This window comes from Drosophila albomicans, chromosome 2R (assembly GCF_009650485.2).
Source record: "Drosophila albomicans strain 15112-1751.03 chromosome 2R, ASM965048v2, whole genome shotgun sequence".
Taxonomy (NCBI): Eukaryota; Metazoa; Arthropoda; class Insecta; order Diptera; family Drosophilidae; genus Drosophila; species Drosophila albomicans.
In genome coordinates this window covers 2,212,922-2,228,358 of record NC_047631.2, presented here as the reverse complement: position 1 = coordinate 2,228,358, position 15,437 = coordinate 2,212,922, and the positions used below count along the sequence as shown (strand labels likewise).

Genomic DNA, 15,437 nt, shown 5'->3' with positions numbered 1-15,437 from the left:
GCATTATCACCAATCAACAAAAATGCTTGCACTTAGCAGAGTGGGTTTGATTGCATAAAATTTACAATTGTTTAGGACTTTGTGAAGCTTTCATTAACATCATATTATTGAACTGGAATTTTATAGATTAATATAAAAATGTATTGACAAGCTCCACAAAACTGGATTGTTTTAAAACGATTTTGGACTTGCGTTCTTACTTATCAGCAAGCCTTTGAATACATAATATGTACTACATATGTATGTATATAAACACATTAAGAATGCCATATGCATGCATATGTAGAATAATTATGTTATATGCGATAAGAAGTTTATGAGTAAACATAAAATGTATCCAATCGATTTAGCAAATCTTATGAATTGTTGAAGCAATAAATAATTTCAATTCAGTTTATTATACCAGTTCAAGAATAGCACTCGTCCCAGAATACTTAAATTTTCTACATTTATTTCTATTTCCTATTTGATTAGTTCATACTGTAAGAGAATTATATAAATGGAAGTACATATTTGTTAATGTAACATTAATTATGCTCAAAATGTGCAATATAAAAATTGAACATTTTTAATTTCAAATTTATCTTCTAGGCTATGAAGAATCAGTTAAGAGTATTTCTTATATTTGGCATATTTTACATATACCAAGGATGTGATTATTTCGATACCGTTGACCTTACAAACAGCATTAAATTTGAAAATGGATCATTTCAGTACGAAGATGTATTGATACCAAAAGAAAAAACGGGGGAATACAATTACCAAATTTTATTTAATGGCGATTACGAAACGGTGCCCAAGCATATAAGGGGTTGTGTATGTCATTTAAAAACGTGCATACGTTTTTGCTGTAATCCAAAACAATTGCTTTTAAAAGGTAAACGAACTTGCGAAGATATTGACAAAAATATACATTATAATATGTTATTAAACATAACATATAATGAAACACTAACAAAAACTATAAGCGACTTGGAATTCATGGTGCAACAACATCTTCCTGTACCTTGTCGTGATCATAATTATCTTGAACCTGATAATCCAGACCACGCCTGGACTTTGTACGAAGTATGTTTTAGTTTACTAAATACAAACACTTATTTAATTTCTTAAATTTATCATCAGAATGGCACTCTTCTCAGACATTTTGACAGCGCACTACTTACAAAACGGGATTATTGTTTACAGCCTCGAAAATTTCAAGATCTCTACAAGCTTGTGCCGTATCATTGCCTTAAACCTCCAGACTATTCTAACGCTTACAGTAAGTAAATATAATGACCAAGTAGTTGTGACTTTGATGTTACTCTCCTATCCACAAAATAGTTATGAAATATTAAGTTTGACCATAAGTCTAGTATGTCTGTTTAATTATAGGTTTTCACATTATATTTCGTATTTAATCGGAAAAATTGCAATAATCAACCACTGTAGATACACGTGTTTTGTGCTTAGCGCTAAGCATCTACAGTCGAGTGTGCTCGACTGTGAGATACCCGCTACCCATTTTGAATAAAAGCAAAATATTGCTGTATTATTTTCTAAATATACCAAAAATATTAAAAATTTACCAAATTATATATTTTGTATATCGATATAGTGCCACATTTAAAATATACCATAGACGGCAAAGAAGCTAGAAACCCTAGTAAGTAGGCGTTTTTGCCCATACAAAAGTATTTCTTTAATTACTCCCACAACCAATTTTTGAGAATCACAATTACTATAGTTATTATTGTATATACCAAAATTCGCAGCTCTAGTTTTTAAATTACGCTTGTTATTCGATTTTTGTTGATTTGCGGGTGCGAAAGTAGGCGTGGCAAAAATTTTAAACAAACTTGATCTGCGTGCAAACATAAATGCTGTCGAATAATATAGCTCTATCTCCTATAGTCTCAAAGATCCAGTGTTTTATATGGACAGACAGACTGACGGACATGGCTAGATCGTATCGGCTGTTAACGCTGATTAAGACTATATATATTTTATGAGGTCGGAGGTAAAGTGTTTAAGGCATTTGCTCGTGATGAGAAATTAATTAATATTGTGGCGTCGCAACACTATATATGGAATTTAACATCTAAAATTATTGCAACCAAGTTACCATAATATGTGCTTAGGATATTTTCGCCATAGAAATAGGCAATGAATGAGATTTCATCATTTCATTTATTTAATAAGCAAATGGTTCAGTGATGTGTCCAAAGGTTTTCAAAAACGGTCAATCTAAATTTTGTCGAACTTGCGAAATATATTGCTTTTCCGCACGTTGAAAATTTTGCTCATCTGGGAACAGTGATTTAAGAAACTATCATTGGAGTCTATTATAATTTAACTGAACTTATTTAATTTTTTTGCAGTGCAATCGGTATCGATATTCTTCTTACTTATGGTCATAATTGTGTATTTGATATTACCGAATTTTAAAGGAGATTATTTTAAATGCTCTATATGCTACTTCAGTTGTTTGACCCTAAGTTTTATACTTATTGTTATTGTACGTTTTCAATGGATCCAGCCACATCAAAAAGTATTGTGCCAGTTAACAGGTATGATTAAAATTAAAAATTTGTTCCTTATTTAATTCATCTTGTATTTTTTAGGATATATTGGTTACTACTTTATAATATCCACATTTCTTTGGCTTTTAATTATAAACTACGATTTATGGAAAGCATTTAATACTCTTGTCATTACTCGGAGGACAAGATATTTGAATTACAATATATTTGTTTGGGGCCTTGCCGCTTTACAACTTTTAGTAACTTATATTGTTGTGTTGGTAAACACAGACTCAAAATGGGCACCTAATATCGGAATTTATTATTGTTGGATCGATAGTAGGATATTTAATTAACTTTTAATTTACGTTTAATATTAAATATTTATTTTATAATTGATACAGCAACTGCTTGGTCGGCAAGAATCTACTATTATGGTCCAATAGGTATTTACCTAACATTAAGCACAACACTATTTATTAAAACCGCCAGTGATATATTCGTTCAAAATAGGAACAATAGACTTCAGTTAAAAAAATCGGAAAGCCAAAGAAGTCTAAAGAGTCTGACTAAGTAAGCATAATCATAATTTATTTTTTCGTACATAATAAAACTTAATGTATTTTCAGTTTTGGGATGTTTTTAAGGCTTTTTATCATAATGGGCGTTCTTTGGATTTTGGAAATTATATGTTATTTTGGAGAATTTAACGATAAAGGATCTAAAATTTTTGACATTTTCAATTGCAACCAAGGTATCATCTTGTTTGTAGCAACAATTTTAAAAAAAGATGTTTTAAAATCATTAGCTAATCGGTAAGTATTTTTATTGGAGAGCAAAAACAAAGCATATTTAAAATCTTATTATAGCGTTGGAATTGGCGAACAAATATCACAAAGTGGTCCATCTACAACATCACCATGACATATGCAAATAACTGAAATAACGTTGACTAAAGGAATTATGAAGCCGCAAGGAGTGTGTAACTTCTGTTCATCTGACAAAAAATTTGAGGAATTCCATGAAAATGTTCACCGCGATACATCGATACATGAAGCATACACGTCATATTATAATATTTTTATAATTGATATTTCTTCATGTTCATAGTCCCAACATCCAATATTACATTAGCGCTTGCGTGTAAAAATTTTAATTATAAAAGATACCGAACTTATTAATATATGTAAAGTTCATAAATAAACCGATTTTTGGAAAAACAAAATTGTTTACTTGGTCAGACAATGATTGACCATAAAAATACATATATGTACATATATATTCTTAATTAGCGCGCCATGATCTTGACAATTACGTCCGCTTTTGTGATTCCATGAACACTATGAGTTAAAGCTATTAGGTTAAGTTTTCTTAAGAATATGGCGATCTCAAAGCTAAAGTGTTGAATTTTTCAAAAACGTTTTGTTTGCGATAATGTTAATTAGAGTATATTGGGTACCTAAAAAGAAAAATTAACAGTAGTGCAACTAGAGTTAACTGTATTTATTATTTTTTTGTATCAAATGATAAATCAGTGTGTCATCTAGCTGATATTTCAATAAAAACATTTAATTTCATAACTATTCTTTTTTGAAAAAAAAAATCAGAATCAAGAGAAACTATGGAACCACGTCCATTCTAATGAATGATCTAGTCGATGTGTTTATATGGTTATATCGTTTCGTCTCTTGATTCTGATCATGAAAATGTGCATTTGTATATATTTTATACCCGCTACCCATAGAGTAGAAGGGTATTCGGCTACCGAGTACTGGCTACCTCAAGCGTAGAGACCCTACCGTATGAAACCCTAAGCTGAATAAATTCTTAGACCGACTCACTTAAACTTTGAAGCCTTTTTATACCCGCTACCCATAGGGTAGAAGGATATTATAACTTTGTGCCAGCAGGAAATGTATGTAACAGGCATAAGGAGGCATCTCCGACCCTATAAAGTATAGATATTCTTAATCACCGTCAACAGCCGAGACGATCTAGCTATGTCCGTCTGTCTATCAATCCGTATAAACACCTAGATCTCAGAAACTATAAGAGATAGAGCCATAATTTTTTTTGACAGCATTTGTTATGCTTGCACGCAGATCAAGTTTGTTTCAAATTTTTGCCATGCTCACTTCCTCCCTTCATTAAAAATTGAATAATAAGCTTAATTTTAAAGCTTTAGTCGCGAATTGGTATTTACAGATAAATTGGTATTTACAGATATCAGATAAAAATTGTCGAAGTTATTAAAGAAATACTTTTGTATGGGCAAAAACGCCTACTTACTAGAGGGGTCTTAGTTGTTTTCGCTGACAATCTGGTATATTGGGCCGTCTATGGTATATTTTGAATGCGGTACTATATCGATATACCAAATATGTCATTCGGTATATTTTTGAGAATATTACCGCAATATTTTGATTTTTTTCAAAATGGGTAGAGGGTATCTCACAACCGAGCACACTCGACTGTAGCTTTCTTACTTGTTTATTCTGTAATATCAAGACAATCCATTGACGAGCATTAAATAAAATAAAGTAGTTCGACAAAAATTAAACAATTATCGTTTGAAAGTCATACTTAAATAAACTTGTGTTTATTACGTTTCAAAATGAAATTGGGTGTCAAGTATTAGCAATACTACCAGAATATTACTTTTTCAAAATAAGACATAAATTTAAATAAATATTGTACAGTGGACTTGTATATTTAAGCATACTTATTGAGTAGGCGAAATCGAATTAATCTATATTAAATACATATGTTTATTAGTACCATATTCGTAATTTTTACATAATTAATAACTAATTTAACCAAAAGATATCATTTGAGAAATATCAATCTATATACGTTAATCTATGTCGTAGAACTTTTTATAATTTAAACTACTTCAGTCAAAATTAGGACGCATTTTAACCATATGCAATAGTATTTCGTTGCACAAAGGTTTATTCATTTAAAACTAGATACAAAGCCATAAATTGTTTAAAACTGAACTAGAGCAGTTGTATGTGTATATTTTGAGAAAAACAAGAGTGTCCAATGCTATGTGGTTGTAGGGCTTTTCTTGGACTTAGGTCATTTCGTTGTTTGTGCGTTTGAGATGAAACTCTACCATGTTATCTAGATCACATATGGATGATTTTGATTTCTTCATATCCGAATTGAGCACTCGCAAATTAGAATAATAATCGGGTAAACCATTTAAACTGGCTGTCATTTCCTGTGCCGTTTGGCGAGCCAATTGTGCCAGTGTTAAGCGAGACTTCCCCAACCGTTTAAGTGGGCTGAAGAGTTCGTGCATTTCCTTAAGCTCTCCATAATCAAGGACCTGCCATTGCCCGCTATCCATGTTCCAGGTGAAAAGAATACGACATTCATATTGTCGATTATGAAAAACACATCCCATTCGACCTGTGCAGTAGAGGCAATTCGTAGGAGTTGTTGGCATCTGATCTCTAGCCGAAAATTGTGCCATTAGCAAAAAGCTGATTGTATGGCTTATCGGGCATACATTTATGAATTCGTATGCCCAATCATAAAATACGTTGTAGATTTTTTGATGCTTTTGACAGATCATACTAATGACGTAGTATGTGAAAGTTTCGAGATCAAAAGAGTTTTGCGTTACTACGACACTGCTACATCGTAATCGTTGGTATGATGCTTGAGAAATCATTTGCATTTCTGAGTAACAAGAACCGTGCACCTCCATTGGAAGCGACGTGTGATAGCCTGGGGAAATGCAATCGTCTGTGTACGAAAACGATGTTTAGTGTGAGAGCCAAAAAAATAAAAGGTATACGGTATACTTACCCTCTTCACTGGTAATCACTGAGGTCGCATCATCCTCATCAACATAACGACGCTGCAGTTTTTTGGTGCATACCGGCATTTCTGGCATTACACCGCCTTGAACTGGCATTTCTACAATTCTCTGCTCATCACGTCGTGGCGAAAGAAAAGACATCCCCGCGTTGGGGGAAATGGAGCCGCCAATCTCAAAGCGCTTAGCCATGGACACCTGTAGTGGAGATAGTGCTCCCAAAGGTCCAACAGCCTTATAGTTTAGCATCTGTTGAGTTGCTTGGGAAAGAGGTGGTGACTTCTGGTTGTAGATTTGTCCACCCATAGTGGCTGTGTTTGCATTACGATTGGGCGATCGCATTAGATTCGAGCTAGATGGGGGTGAGCGGAATCCAATATGTGGTGCTGCAGGCGGAGTATGAGCAGACTGTGCTGGATGCGGGGAAGAAGAAGGCGAAGCACATGGGGAGTTATGAAAAAAGTGTGCTGTTGGTGAAAATCGATGTATACTGCGTTGAGCCGTGGAACTGGCAGTGGAGGTACTAAATGTACGTCCTGCCGATCTAATTTTGGTAAAAGGTAGAATGTTTTCAGAATTATCTTCGGAAAACTCATACTTTTTATCTGCGAGTCGTCGCTTTCGAAATATTGAAATCTTCTCACACTTCTCGTTATCTTCTGAAAACTCGTACGCATTCGACTTGTCAGTCATGGAGCTCGAAGCTGGTGTATTCTGAGAATTAAATAACTATGTATAATATATAGCAATTGGCATGCTCTCGACGCAATCTTACTTGAACATCAATTGTTGTGATTCCATTGCGGTAAGACTTTGTGACTATACGCTGATTCCGCTTCCTTGATTGGCTGGACTCATTGGAGCCAACTCCATTGCATTGTATTGATACTGGCAGGGTGGTTTCCATCAGAGTCATGCTAGACGCCGTCAAACTACTACTGCAGTTGGATGATAAGATGAGTTTCTCATAACTGGCACTACTCTGTTCTATGTTAATGCGATGTTGATTTTCGTTGTTGTTACTAATGCTATTATTACTTCGCTGAGTATGATCCGTTTCGATATCACTGAAATCCGCAATTATTCGCGCCACCACACTGTGCTCACTATCCGCCTCAGATCCAGTAATTGGCACAGAATTGCGATCTTCCTCATTGGTCAGCGGCGTGCGTGGCAGCAACAAGAACTGATGTTGCGAGGCAGGCAGGTTATATTGATGCAAGCAGTTGTTGTTCATTGTGCTGGATACGACCGGCGTGTCCACATCTATGCGCAGCATATGCATAAAGCCATTCGATATAATCAAAATTCTTTCGGGACACAAAAGATTCAGATGCGGTTCAAATCGGGGATCTGTTTCCGTTGAGGAATATTTAGTGTGTACCGTTAAATGGCAATTCAGGCAATGAGCATTGTAAAAGGAATCTGTAAATACACCATAAATCATAATATATATAATGCAACATAGAATCGCAATGAACTCGGATTTAAATTGCAAGATAATTACAGGGACCGTCGTCGTTTAACTTTTTACACTCCAAACAACCAAGCTTAGGAACTTTTACATATGTTATATAGCTTTCTTCGCTCTCTTCTGTGGCGGCACCATGAACCACCAAAATCTGCTTATCTGCATTCTTCCATTGCGTCATCGTCACTGATTTCAAATTGTCGACCACATGATCATCAAACAGTCGGCGTGAAAAGAAGTATCTCAATTTTTTATGAGGTTGAAAGAGCCAAAAGTAAAGACTAAAAAAATAAGTAAGAGTATATAATATACATATTAAATACTTTTGTAGATGTTGCACACTACGTACGTGTATTTGTATCCCACATTAAAGGAGTAATGATTGAGCGACGTGTTGTCGTTGCACACAACGCGATGACTGATCATATACTGTCCACAGGCAGTCAATCCCATGAATATATGCCTGTAACAATATTCTTAGACCGAGTGTTGAATATTCAGCTCCCTAACCCAACCACGCACTGTGGCCGCTTACCCCTCCACAGCATTGCTAGCCAATACATCCTTGAGATACAGTTTTAATCTATTTGGCACTTTATCATAGGGAAGCTTTTGTTTTTGACCAGCACGCGACGCACCTGAGAAGTATCCTGTTCGCTGTGTTATGTTTAAGCGTAGGTAAGTATCAATTCATATATTTTAACACAAATGTGTGTGTGTGTTCCCACTCACCTCTCTGTCGAACAACATTTGCACCAAATTTCTAGTACGTGACTGCACTTGAATTTGGTGATTGTACATGTTAGTTTTTGGCGACTCCTCATTGTCTACGGCCTCATCGGAACTATCCACCGTGGAGATGTCATCGTCATCCGATGATACTCCGGACAATGACTCGACGTAAAGTTGGTAATCAGTCTCCATTGCCTCAGTCTCGAAAAATCAGACTTAAGAATTTACCGACATCATCGGTAGCAACGGCCTATAAAACTAGCTAGCAATTGAGCAGCAAGCGAACCCGACGCCACAAAAAAGCAGCCACACGCATCGATTTTTTTTTTTAATTTTGTACACAGTCTCTAATTTATTAATATCTACTTGGAAAGTGAAAATTTGCCCGGTCAATACAGATTATTCAGTTTATCGGCCATAAATTGTTGTGACCGCACGATTGCAAGCCCTAATAAGAATTTTATATATAAAATACCGTTTCCTTGAAAAAATATACTTAAAAAAGGCAAAGTGATTGTTTGGTAACACTACTATTTGGTAATATTATGTACATTTTTAATATTGTGTACATTTACACCCAGCGCTTTGAATTATGCGATTCTAAAATAAACAAACTGAGGCAGGAAGAATATCAAATCAACCAGAAATAAGCATTTAATTAATTATTCGAAAAGTATGTTTGTAGAAATGTAACTTAATATTGATAAATTAATTCTACTTATTTCCGTTTTGCATCATATTAAGCAACTCGTTCTGTAAAGTCTTAAGCGGATGTTTGGAAGAGAGGGACGTCTAATGGAGGTAATCATCTAATCCAATCACTAAAGATGCGGCAATGATTCTGAAAATGTAGCTGTATTTAAGATAATATTTTAGTATATTCATCGAACAAAGTGCGACATCGATGGAAATCGGCTGATTATTCCACTTACAAATTTTGGCGCTTGAATATTATTTTAAATTGCTTTGTAATTGCATTAAGAAACAAAGCAAAAAATAAAAGGGAATTACCGGAGATATAAGAAAACAACGATGAAGATGGTCACTTTGTAAAGGAATATTATCATATGATTCTGAGCGAGATGTTTATTACTTATATATTTTGAATGCTTCAGTGTCGCATTGTTTATTAAATTTCTTATATTCGGTTAATTTGTTTCATTTTATTTTTCTTTCTGCCTAAGTTTAATTTATTATTTTGACCACTACAAAGCATTTCGCCTTTATAGCCCATTTCCACTGCTACTCATTTTTTTTTACGTTTTGAAACGTAATATAATATGCGACCTGAACGGAAAAGCCCGATAAAACGAGGCTTTTTGGTGCAGTGGAAATAGTTTATTAGTCTAAGTTGAATATAAACAGTTATAAAGCGGCAACATTTGTATATAAACATCTGTTTACCTTCGATATCGCACTTTTCGATAGGTATACCAAAATTTTAGCGAAGATACGGCCACATTTTTAGAATCATTGTTGCATCATCATTGATGTGATTTTATTAGCAGTTCCTCTCTTACATACAGTCACTTAAGAAATAATCCGGCAGAAGATTGTATTTTTCAGAAATGTTCGATGATGTTGCCAGTATAAACAGACATCTGGTAACTCTTTGGTACGTGCCAAATAGAGTTGAGTTCAAAATATTTACATAGATAATATGTATTAAATATTTATTAAATAAATAGTATCATGCAATAAAGGTGCACACGTCCATAAACTTGTACTAATACATAAATATTCTTAGTTTAATTTGGCATTTCTACTGCTTTTTTTTCAATCTCAATCTCACTAGGTTCATGTTTTAATCCTTTATTTCGTTTTCCATTGTTGAAAGGCGTGGGCACTTCTACTGTTGGCTCTGCACCTATACCAGTGGACACTATTGGTGGCTGTGGTAATAGCGGCTCCTCATTTGTTTTGTTATAAATGACCCAATTATCGGGTCTAAAAAGAAATGCAATTGCATTTATTATCTGAAACTTCGGAAATCTGGTACAATATTAACTCACCTGTCCGGCTTAGTAAGCAAGATTATCGGTGCAAAGGCTACATTGGTGTGTTGTTTATAACGGGCGGACTGCTTTAAGTTTTCAGCCTGTGCGTCATATTCAATAGTCTCTGCTAATATCTTACTGCCTAGCTGCTTGCTTATAGTATCCGGAAAAACGCTAACATTACTGTTAGTGGAGGTGGAAAGTATAGGCTTGGGCATTTCCGTAACGTATGTCATTGGGTTGTTTTCTAGCATGGGAAGTACGTAATTGTCGTCCACATAAGTCCTGTTGTCGTTGTTCGTAGAAATATTTTTCAATACTTCGTCCTTCAATTCCGTTCGTATGTCATTCTGGGAGGAGAGTTTCAGGTTACCTGCTTGTTTGCCTAAGTTTGCGAAGTTAATGATTTTATTTGGCTCATCTTCGTCGTACACGTAATCTTCAGTGGTGTCGTGTAGGTTTTCGTCTTCAGTTATATTTGTCAGCGTTCGGCTTAGATAGTCATAATCTCGTAAGTCTAGTTTGTGATCCGTATTAGATGGATCATTGTTACTATTGCCTATTTCCTTCAGTTCAGGACTGCGATCATAATACTGTGGCTGCGACCAAGGTTTCTGTCCAGCGGCAGTGCCAGTGGAGAAGGGACTCGTATGAGTCTGGCTCAGTTCTCGATCATAAAATAGATGTGGCTGGCTCTGCTGATAAGGTACGTGCGATGCGTAGCCATAACTAGCGCCAAAACTTTGGGGACGTGCATTTGAACTAAAAACAGGATAAGGATTATCATTAGTATGAGGACGTGGCCGTATATTAAAGCTGAATGTACTATCGGCTCCATTTGCACTTGCTACACCTGAAATACTGCCAAAGTGGCCTGAGCTAATTACACTACTAGACGCATGCAGATAGGTTGATGGGGAATTGACGCCCATTTGGGAATTTGTCGAAACGGGAAGTGACTGCCCAGAGGTAGCATATCCAGCTTGTGAGTTACTTCCGCTAAGCGGACTGTTAACCACAGAAGCCTCGTGATAGGGTCGAGGCTTTTGGCCCGCTGAGATCGGACTCAGATCAGTTGCCTCAGTTGGTCGTTTATTTATATTTGGGTTAAGTCCGTTGGTGGCAAAGCTTAAGAAATTTTGGAAGATGTTCGGTGGTCGGGTGGAAGTCCGTCTATCTTCAATGTCGTTCAAGTAGATAATAGTCGGGGGTTTGGTTTTTTGTAGTGGCAAATTGGTGTCCCTATGAGTTGGATAATAGGTGTAGCTAGGCGTTGTACTCGCAAATTTATGCAAATAATTTGGCGCATAACTGTTCTCATAGGTATTGAAGGGCTTGTAATTAGTCGATGTAGTGTATTCGGAATAATCTGATTCCACGGGTCGCGTTACTGGACCTTTATTCGTTTGTCGTATATTAATTTCAATTTCGTATTGATCACTTGTATTAGGACCGTTGACAACAACCTTTTGTGGATAAGGCGGTCGACTTTGATACTGACTACGTAGTTCGACACCACGCTTTGTTGTTCTGGACAATTTGGACGACTTCGTAGTACGACTTGAACGGCCGAGAATCATGCTTGGTGTGGAATCGGAATGTATAATTAATGCCGAGGTAATTTCTGTAATGTTACCCTGAGTATCCAGAAGTCGTTCATTTGCGTCCATGTCTGAGGTTTTGTCGTTTGATGGTTTCATCAATGTTGTCAAACGTCGCAGTTCTCGTTTACTCGTTAAGTTAGTCGGGTTTGTCGGATCGCTTACGACCGTCGCAGCTCGCGAGCTTTCAGTAAGACCTTCCAGGCCTGGGTTATCGTCACTCCGCGATGCTAGGGAAATGTCATTCTTTGGAAGCGATGTAGATGTATTTACACTCACGGCTTTGCGTAACTCTAAGGGTACATTGTTAATTATCACTGTCCTTTTCGGAACTGTTGTAGAAGGATTTCTGGTAATCACGTTTTTTATGTTTATCGTAATTTTGGGGGACTTGTCCAACTTATTATTAACAGATGCTTTGCGTTGGGGATTGTTATTATGACTGTTACTATTTGTCGTCGGTTTTCGTATTAAGTCAAGTTTGTCGCTAACTTTGTTTGTCGTGTTGTCGTTTTTATTGTCAGGTCGCTGAAATCCGTTTGATGAATTAGGGCTGAATTCAATGTGTGGTCGGGCGGGTTTCACTCGATTTGAAAATCCCGCTTTGTCCTCTTTAACGATGGAAGGTGCACTTATTTCGTTAGGGCTAATGATATTAAAAATATGATCAACATCGCCATGGATGGGCCGAGGTGGTGCGAACGGGTCAAGTTCTAGCCATGGACTAAGGTCAATTGGACTAAGGAGTCCAGTGCCACAGTTCTGACGCTCGTTGTCTGTAAACTCAGCTGGAATAAAAATGTGCGGTTGAAAGGTCCCACCCCCAACTGCCCGGCACAGGACTTGCGACAGCGATACCCGTCGGAGGGAGTGCAGCTGGGCTGGTGTAAAAGAACTCTCGAAGCCGCTATTTTCATACCAGAAGCGATCCCCACGGCGCGAGTTACTAAACTGCTGCGCTATGATGCAAGCGAATGTGGGTCCAACTAGGCCTCCGACCACCGGCCTTTCAGCAATTCCGCCAACGAAGAGATCGATGTCGTGTACACTGCGATAGGCATGGCCAATCCGCTTTGAAGATTCCGGTCCGACTACGTTAGCTGAAACAAGAGTGTTGAGGAAATTAGAAGATTTCTAATGCGAGTTAACCCATAGCAGTTTTACCAAATTCATCCCAGTTTTGAATGGGACTCAAACCACATGGCACACGCCATGAAGTGTACGGAGGCAAACCATGATCACGTCCACGTTGTATATTAATGGCAGCCAAATCAAGACCAAAGGGAAATCCTGGCGTTTGAAATAGATGATTAGTCAGCTCAGGCGTAATAAACTCATCGCGCTTCAGAGCTCGCTGTGAAGCCATTCCTCGCAGGAGACGATGCAGGGAACCCGCTGTTCCAATGTCCCCGTTCTGGAACTCCTCATGTAAGCTGACATCTAGAAGAAGAAGAAGAAACTTTTGTGGCTATTTGTTTTGCGTTAGTTATATAGAAGCCTTACTGTTGTTTATTACATTATGATGGCGATCGCATCTGGTGTAGGAATTCTGTACCAAAGAATGACCAAACCGAAAAGCTGCAGAAGAGAATGAATTGGCCACCGAAGGATTAATCTTTGGGTCATAGCCTTCATAGAAACCGGAGCTAAGAAGCTGCAAGTCAAACAACTTGCAAACCTCGTTTCCTAGCACCAAGGGCAAAAACTCCCGATAGGTGATATGTTGAAACATGGCGCCCACAATACGTCGGGTCTCCTGATAGATCTTCTCGTCGCTCCAGTGGGGATTTAGATCATTCAACTCCATTGCTATACGATTGTGCTCTCCTACCCATACATGATGCATTGCTAGTAGCCCGGGCTGCTCTCCACTCCGCCCGTCGCCAGCTCGAATACATTTCGAGGCAATAGCTCCTCGCTGACACACATCGTCTGAGGGATTTCCGCGACCATAGATCAGTAGGCCATTACGGAAGACTCGAGCGTTATCCGAAGACTTGGCGCTGTTCGAGTAAATGGGCGATGCATCAATGTACGACGTGGCTTGGTTGGTTTGCTCCCGCCAAGATAGCACACAGTCACGACGTTGTGCTGGGGCAGAACGCAGAAACTCCAAACAGCGAACGTTGAGTGGCGACAACCATGGATCGTCTAGTGGCACCTTGATGGGAAAGCACGATGGATGAAAGTCCTTGCCGCCGCAACAGCTGGGTATGGAACCGTTAATGGATCTGCAAATAATATATCAACATTTAACCATGGCATGGAAATGCGGTAAATATTATCTTATTACTAACCGAGGCTGTGCCGTTGACGTTATATCGTGATCCAGCAGTTGACCCCATTGAACTATCATCAGAGTGAGTGGAGCTTCACCCTCACGGGCTCCGTGCACCAGGAGGCTGACAAAACGTGACGAGGATAATGTGCTGCCATCCGTCGAGCTCCGAACACTGTCTACGCCATCGCCGTATTCTGGAGGCAAAAAGCGATTGAATGGCATCTGAGCAGCTCCCCAACGAGGCCTTCTCTTATTATTGCAGGTTCCATCATGAGTGCGATATCTATCCGAAGCCGGCATGCAGGGTGGTGCATCTCGGACCGGGCACAACCCCTCTAGAGCTGTGCGACGTAATGAGATCTTTTGTGCATGCGACTGTCGAGCCAGCTCATCGATGTGCTGGAAACTGGAAGAACAGAAGCATCCATTTTTTTGATTAATATGTCCTCATCCTGGCTGTGTCGATGTGAATGTTGTGGTTGTGGTTGCGTTCAAACTTTGTGTCCGAATGGTGTTGGTGGACGATCACGGCATCTATTTATAAAACGTTTAACTTGCATCAAGTTGGAAGTCGGCTGTTGGAAGTCAAAACTCTGACTCAAACAAGTTCGTTATATATTTGTACATAGCGGCTGGCGAGTATGCTTGTGTGTTTATGCAATGTGTGATATGCGTTGAGAAATCGCATCAATAATCACAGCACTATTATAGGGGGCCTTTACTTTTGACACTATGGATTTTCATTTATTGCTTTAATTAATAGCTCATGAAGCTGTTATGACTCGAATATTATTTATTTATTCAAAACTTCTATTTATATATTTTGATATTTTTTAAAACCAGTGAGTGAGAAAATCGAATAACAGAGTCTATTTGTAACAGCAATTATGATTATTTTAAATTTATTTGCGATGACATAAAGATGGTATGATTATTAAAGAAATATTGTTATATTACAACAACAAAAAAAAAAGGCTGCATTCGGGACCACGTTACTTTGATTAAGAATCTGATATATTTTG

General features: G+C 37.6%; 3 protein-coding genes across 6 annotated transcripts; 1 reads left to right on the top strand and 2 right to left on the bottom strand.

The window, feature by feature from the left end:
• The first annotated feature begins 413 nt into the window (after window positions 1–413).
• LOC117574879 (probable G-protein coupled receptor Mth-like 11) lies at window positions 414–3,695 on the top strand. 2 transcript variants are annotated; one of them, XM_034258909.2, is made up of 8 exons: window positions 414–482; window positions 592–1,068; window positions 1,126–1,264; window positions 2,364–2,552; window positions 2,607–2,843; window positions 2,909–3,077; window positions 3,134–3,319; window positions 3,374–3,695. In XM_034258909.2, exons 2-8 carry the CDS (start codon window positions 595–597, stop codon window positions 3,426–3,428), a joined length of 1,449 nt encoding a protein of 482 aa, XP_034114800.1. In that variant the 5' UTR covers window positions 414–482; window positions 592–594; the 3' UTR covers window positions 3,429–3,695. The 2 variants fall into 2 exon arrangements, with proteins under 2 accessions (XP_034114800.1, XP_034114801.1); XM_034258910.2 differs by lacking the exon at window positions 3,374–3,695 and having other exon boundaries at window positions 2,909–2,950; window positions 3,018–3,077; window positions 3,134–3,224.
• Window positions 3,696–5,417: 1,722 nt separating this feature from the next.
• Window positions 5,418–8,992, bottom strand: LOC117574961 (uncharacterized). Of its 3 annotated transcripts, XM_034259023.2 has the most exons (7): window positions 8,537–8,992; window positions 8,340–8,461; window positions 8,154–8,267; window positions 7,841–8,085; window positions 7,109–7,758; window positions 6,324–7,047; window positions 5,418–6,260 (listed from the first exon to the last, which is right to left on the bottom strand). In XM_034259023.2, exons 1-7 carry the CDS (start codon window positions 8,726–8,728, stop codon window positions 5,581–5,583), a joined length of 2,727 nt encoding a protein of 908 aa, XP_034114914.1. In that variant the 5' UTR covers window positions 8,729–8,992; the 3' UTR covers window positions 5,418–5,580. The 3 variants fall into 3 exon arrangements, with proteins under 3 accessions (XP_034114914.1, XP_034114915.1, XP_034114916.1); XM_034259024.2 differs by lacking the exon at window positions 8,537–8,992 and having other exon boundaries at window positions 8,154–8,280; window positions 8,340–8,447; XM_034259025.2 differs by lacking the exon at window positions 8,537–8,992 and having other exon boundaries at window positions 8,327–8,367.
• Window positions 8,993–10,192: 1,200 nt separating this feature from the next.
• LOC117576021 (uncharacterized) lies at window positions 10,193–14,905 on the bottom strand. Its single transcript, XM_052008094.1, has 5 exons — window positions 14,432–14,905; window positions 13,638–14,365; window positions 13,299–13,574; window positions 10,549–13,234; window positions 10,193–10,483 (listed from the first exon to the last, which is right to left on the bottom strand). The coding sequence occupies exons 1-5, from the start codon at window positions 14,713–14,715 to the stop codon at window positions 10,285–10,287; spliced, it is 4,173 nt and encodes a 1,390-aa protein (XP_051864054.1). The 5' UTR covers window positions 14,716–14,905; the 3' UTR covers window positions 10,193–10,284.
• Between the last annotated feature and the right edge of the window lie 532 nt (window positions 14,906–15,437).

Coding starts and splice junctions, on each gene's coding strand:
- LOC117574879 (XM_034258909.2), top strand. CDS start 595: ATGAAGAATCAGTTAAGAGTATTTCTTATATTTGGCATATTTTACATA. Junction 1,069..1,125: donor ACGCCTGGACTTTGTACGAA/GTATGTTTTAGT, acceptor ATTTATCATCAG/AATGGCACTCTTCTCAGACA. Junction 3,320..3,373: donor TTAAAATCATTAGCTAATCG/GTAAGTATTTTT, acceptor ATCTTATTATAG/CGTTGGAATTGGCGAACAAA.
- LOC117574961 (XM_034259023.2), bottom strand. CDS start 8,728: ATGGAGACTGATTACCAACTTTACGTCGAGTCATTGTCCGGAGTATCA. Junction 7,759..7,840: donor GTTAAACGACGACGGTCCCT/GTAATTATCTTG, acceptor GTGTATTTACAG/ATTCCTTTTACAATGCTCAT. Junction 6,261..6,323: donor AGTGATTACCAGTGAAGAGG/GTAAGTATACCG, acceptor TTTCGTACACAG/ACGATTGCATTTCCCCAGGC.
- LOC117576021 (XM_052008094.1), bottom strand. CDS start 14,715: ATGCCGGCTTCGGATAGATATCGCACTCATGATGGAACCTGCAATAAT. Junction 14,366..14,431: donor ACGTCAACGGCACAGCCTCG/GTTAGTAATAAG, acceptor TATTATTTGCAG/ATCCATTAACGGTTCCATAC. Junction 13,235..13,298: donor TCAAAACTGGGATGAATTTG/GTAAAACTGCTA, acceptor CTCTTGTTTCAG/CTAACGTAGTCGGACCGGAA.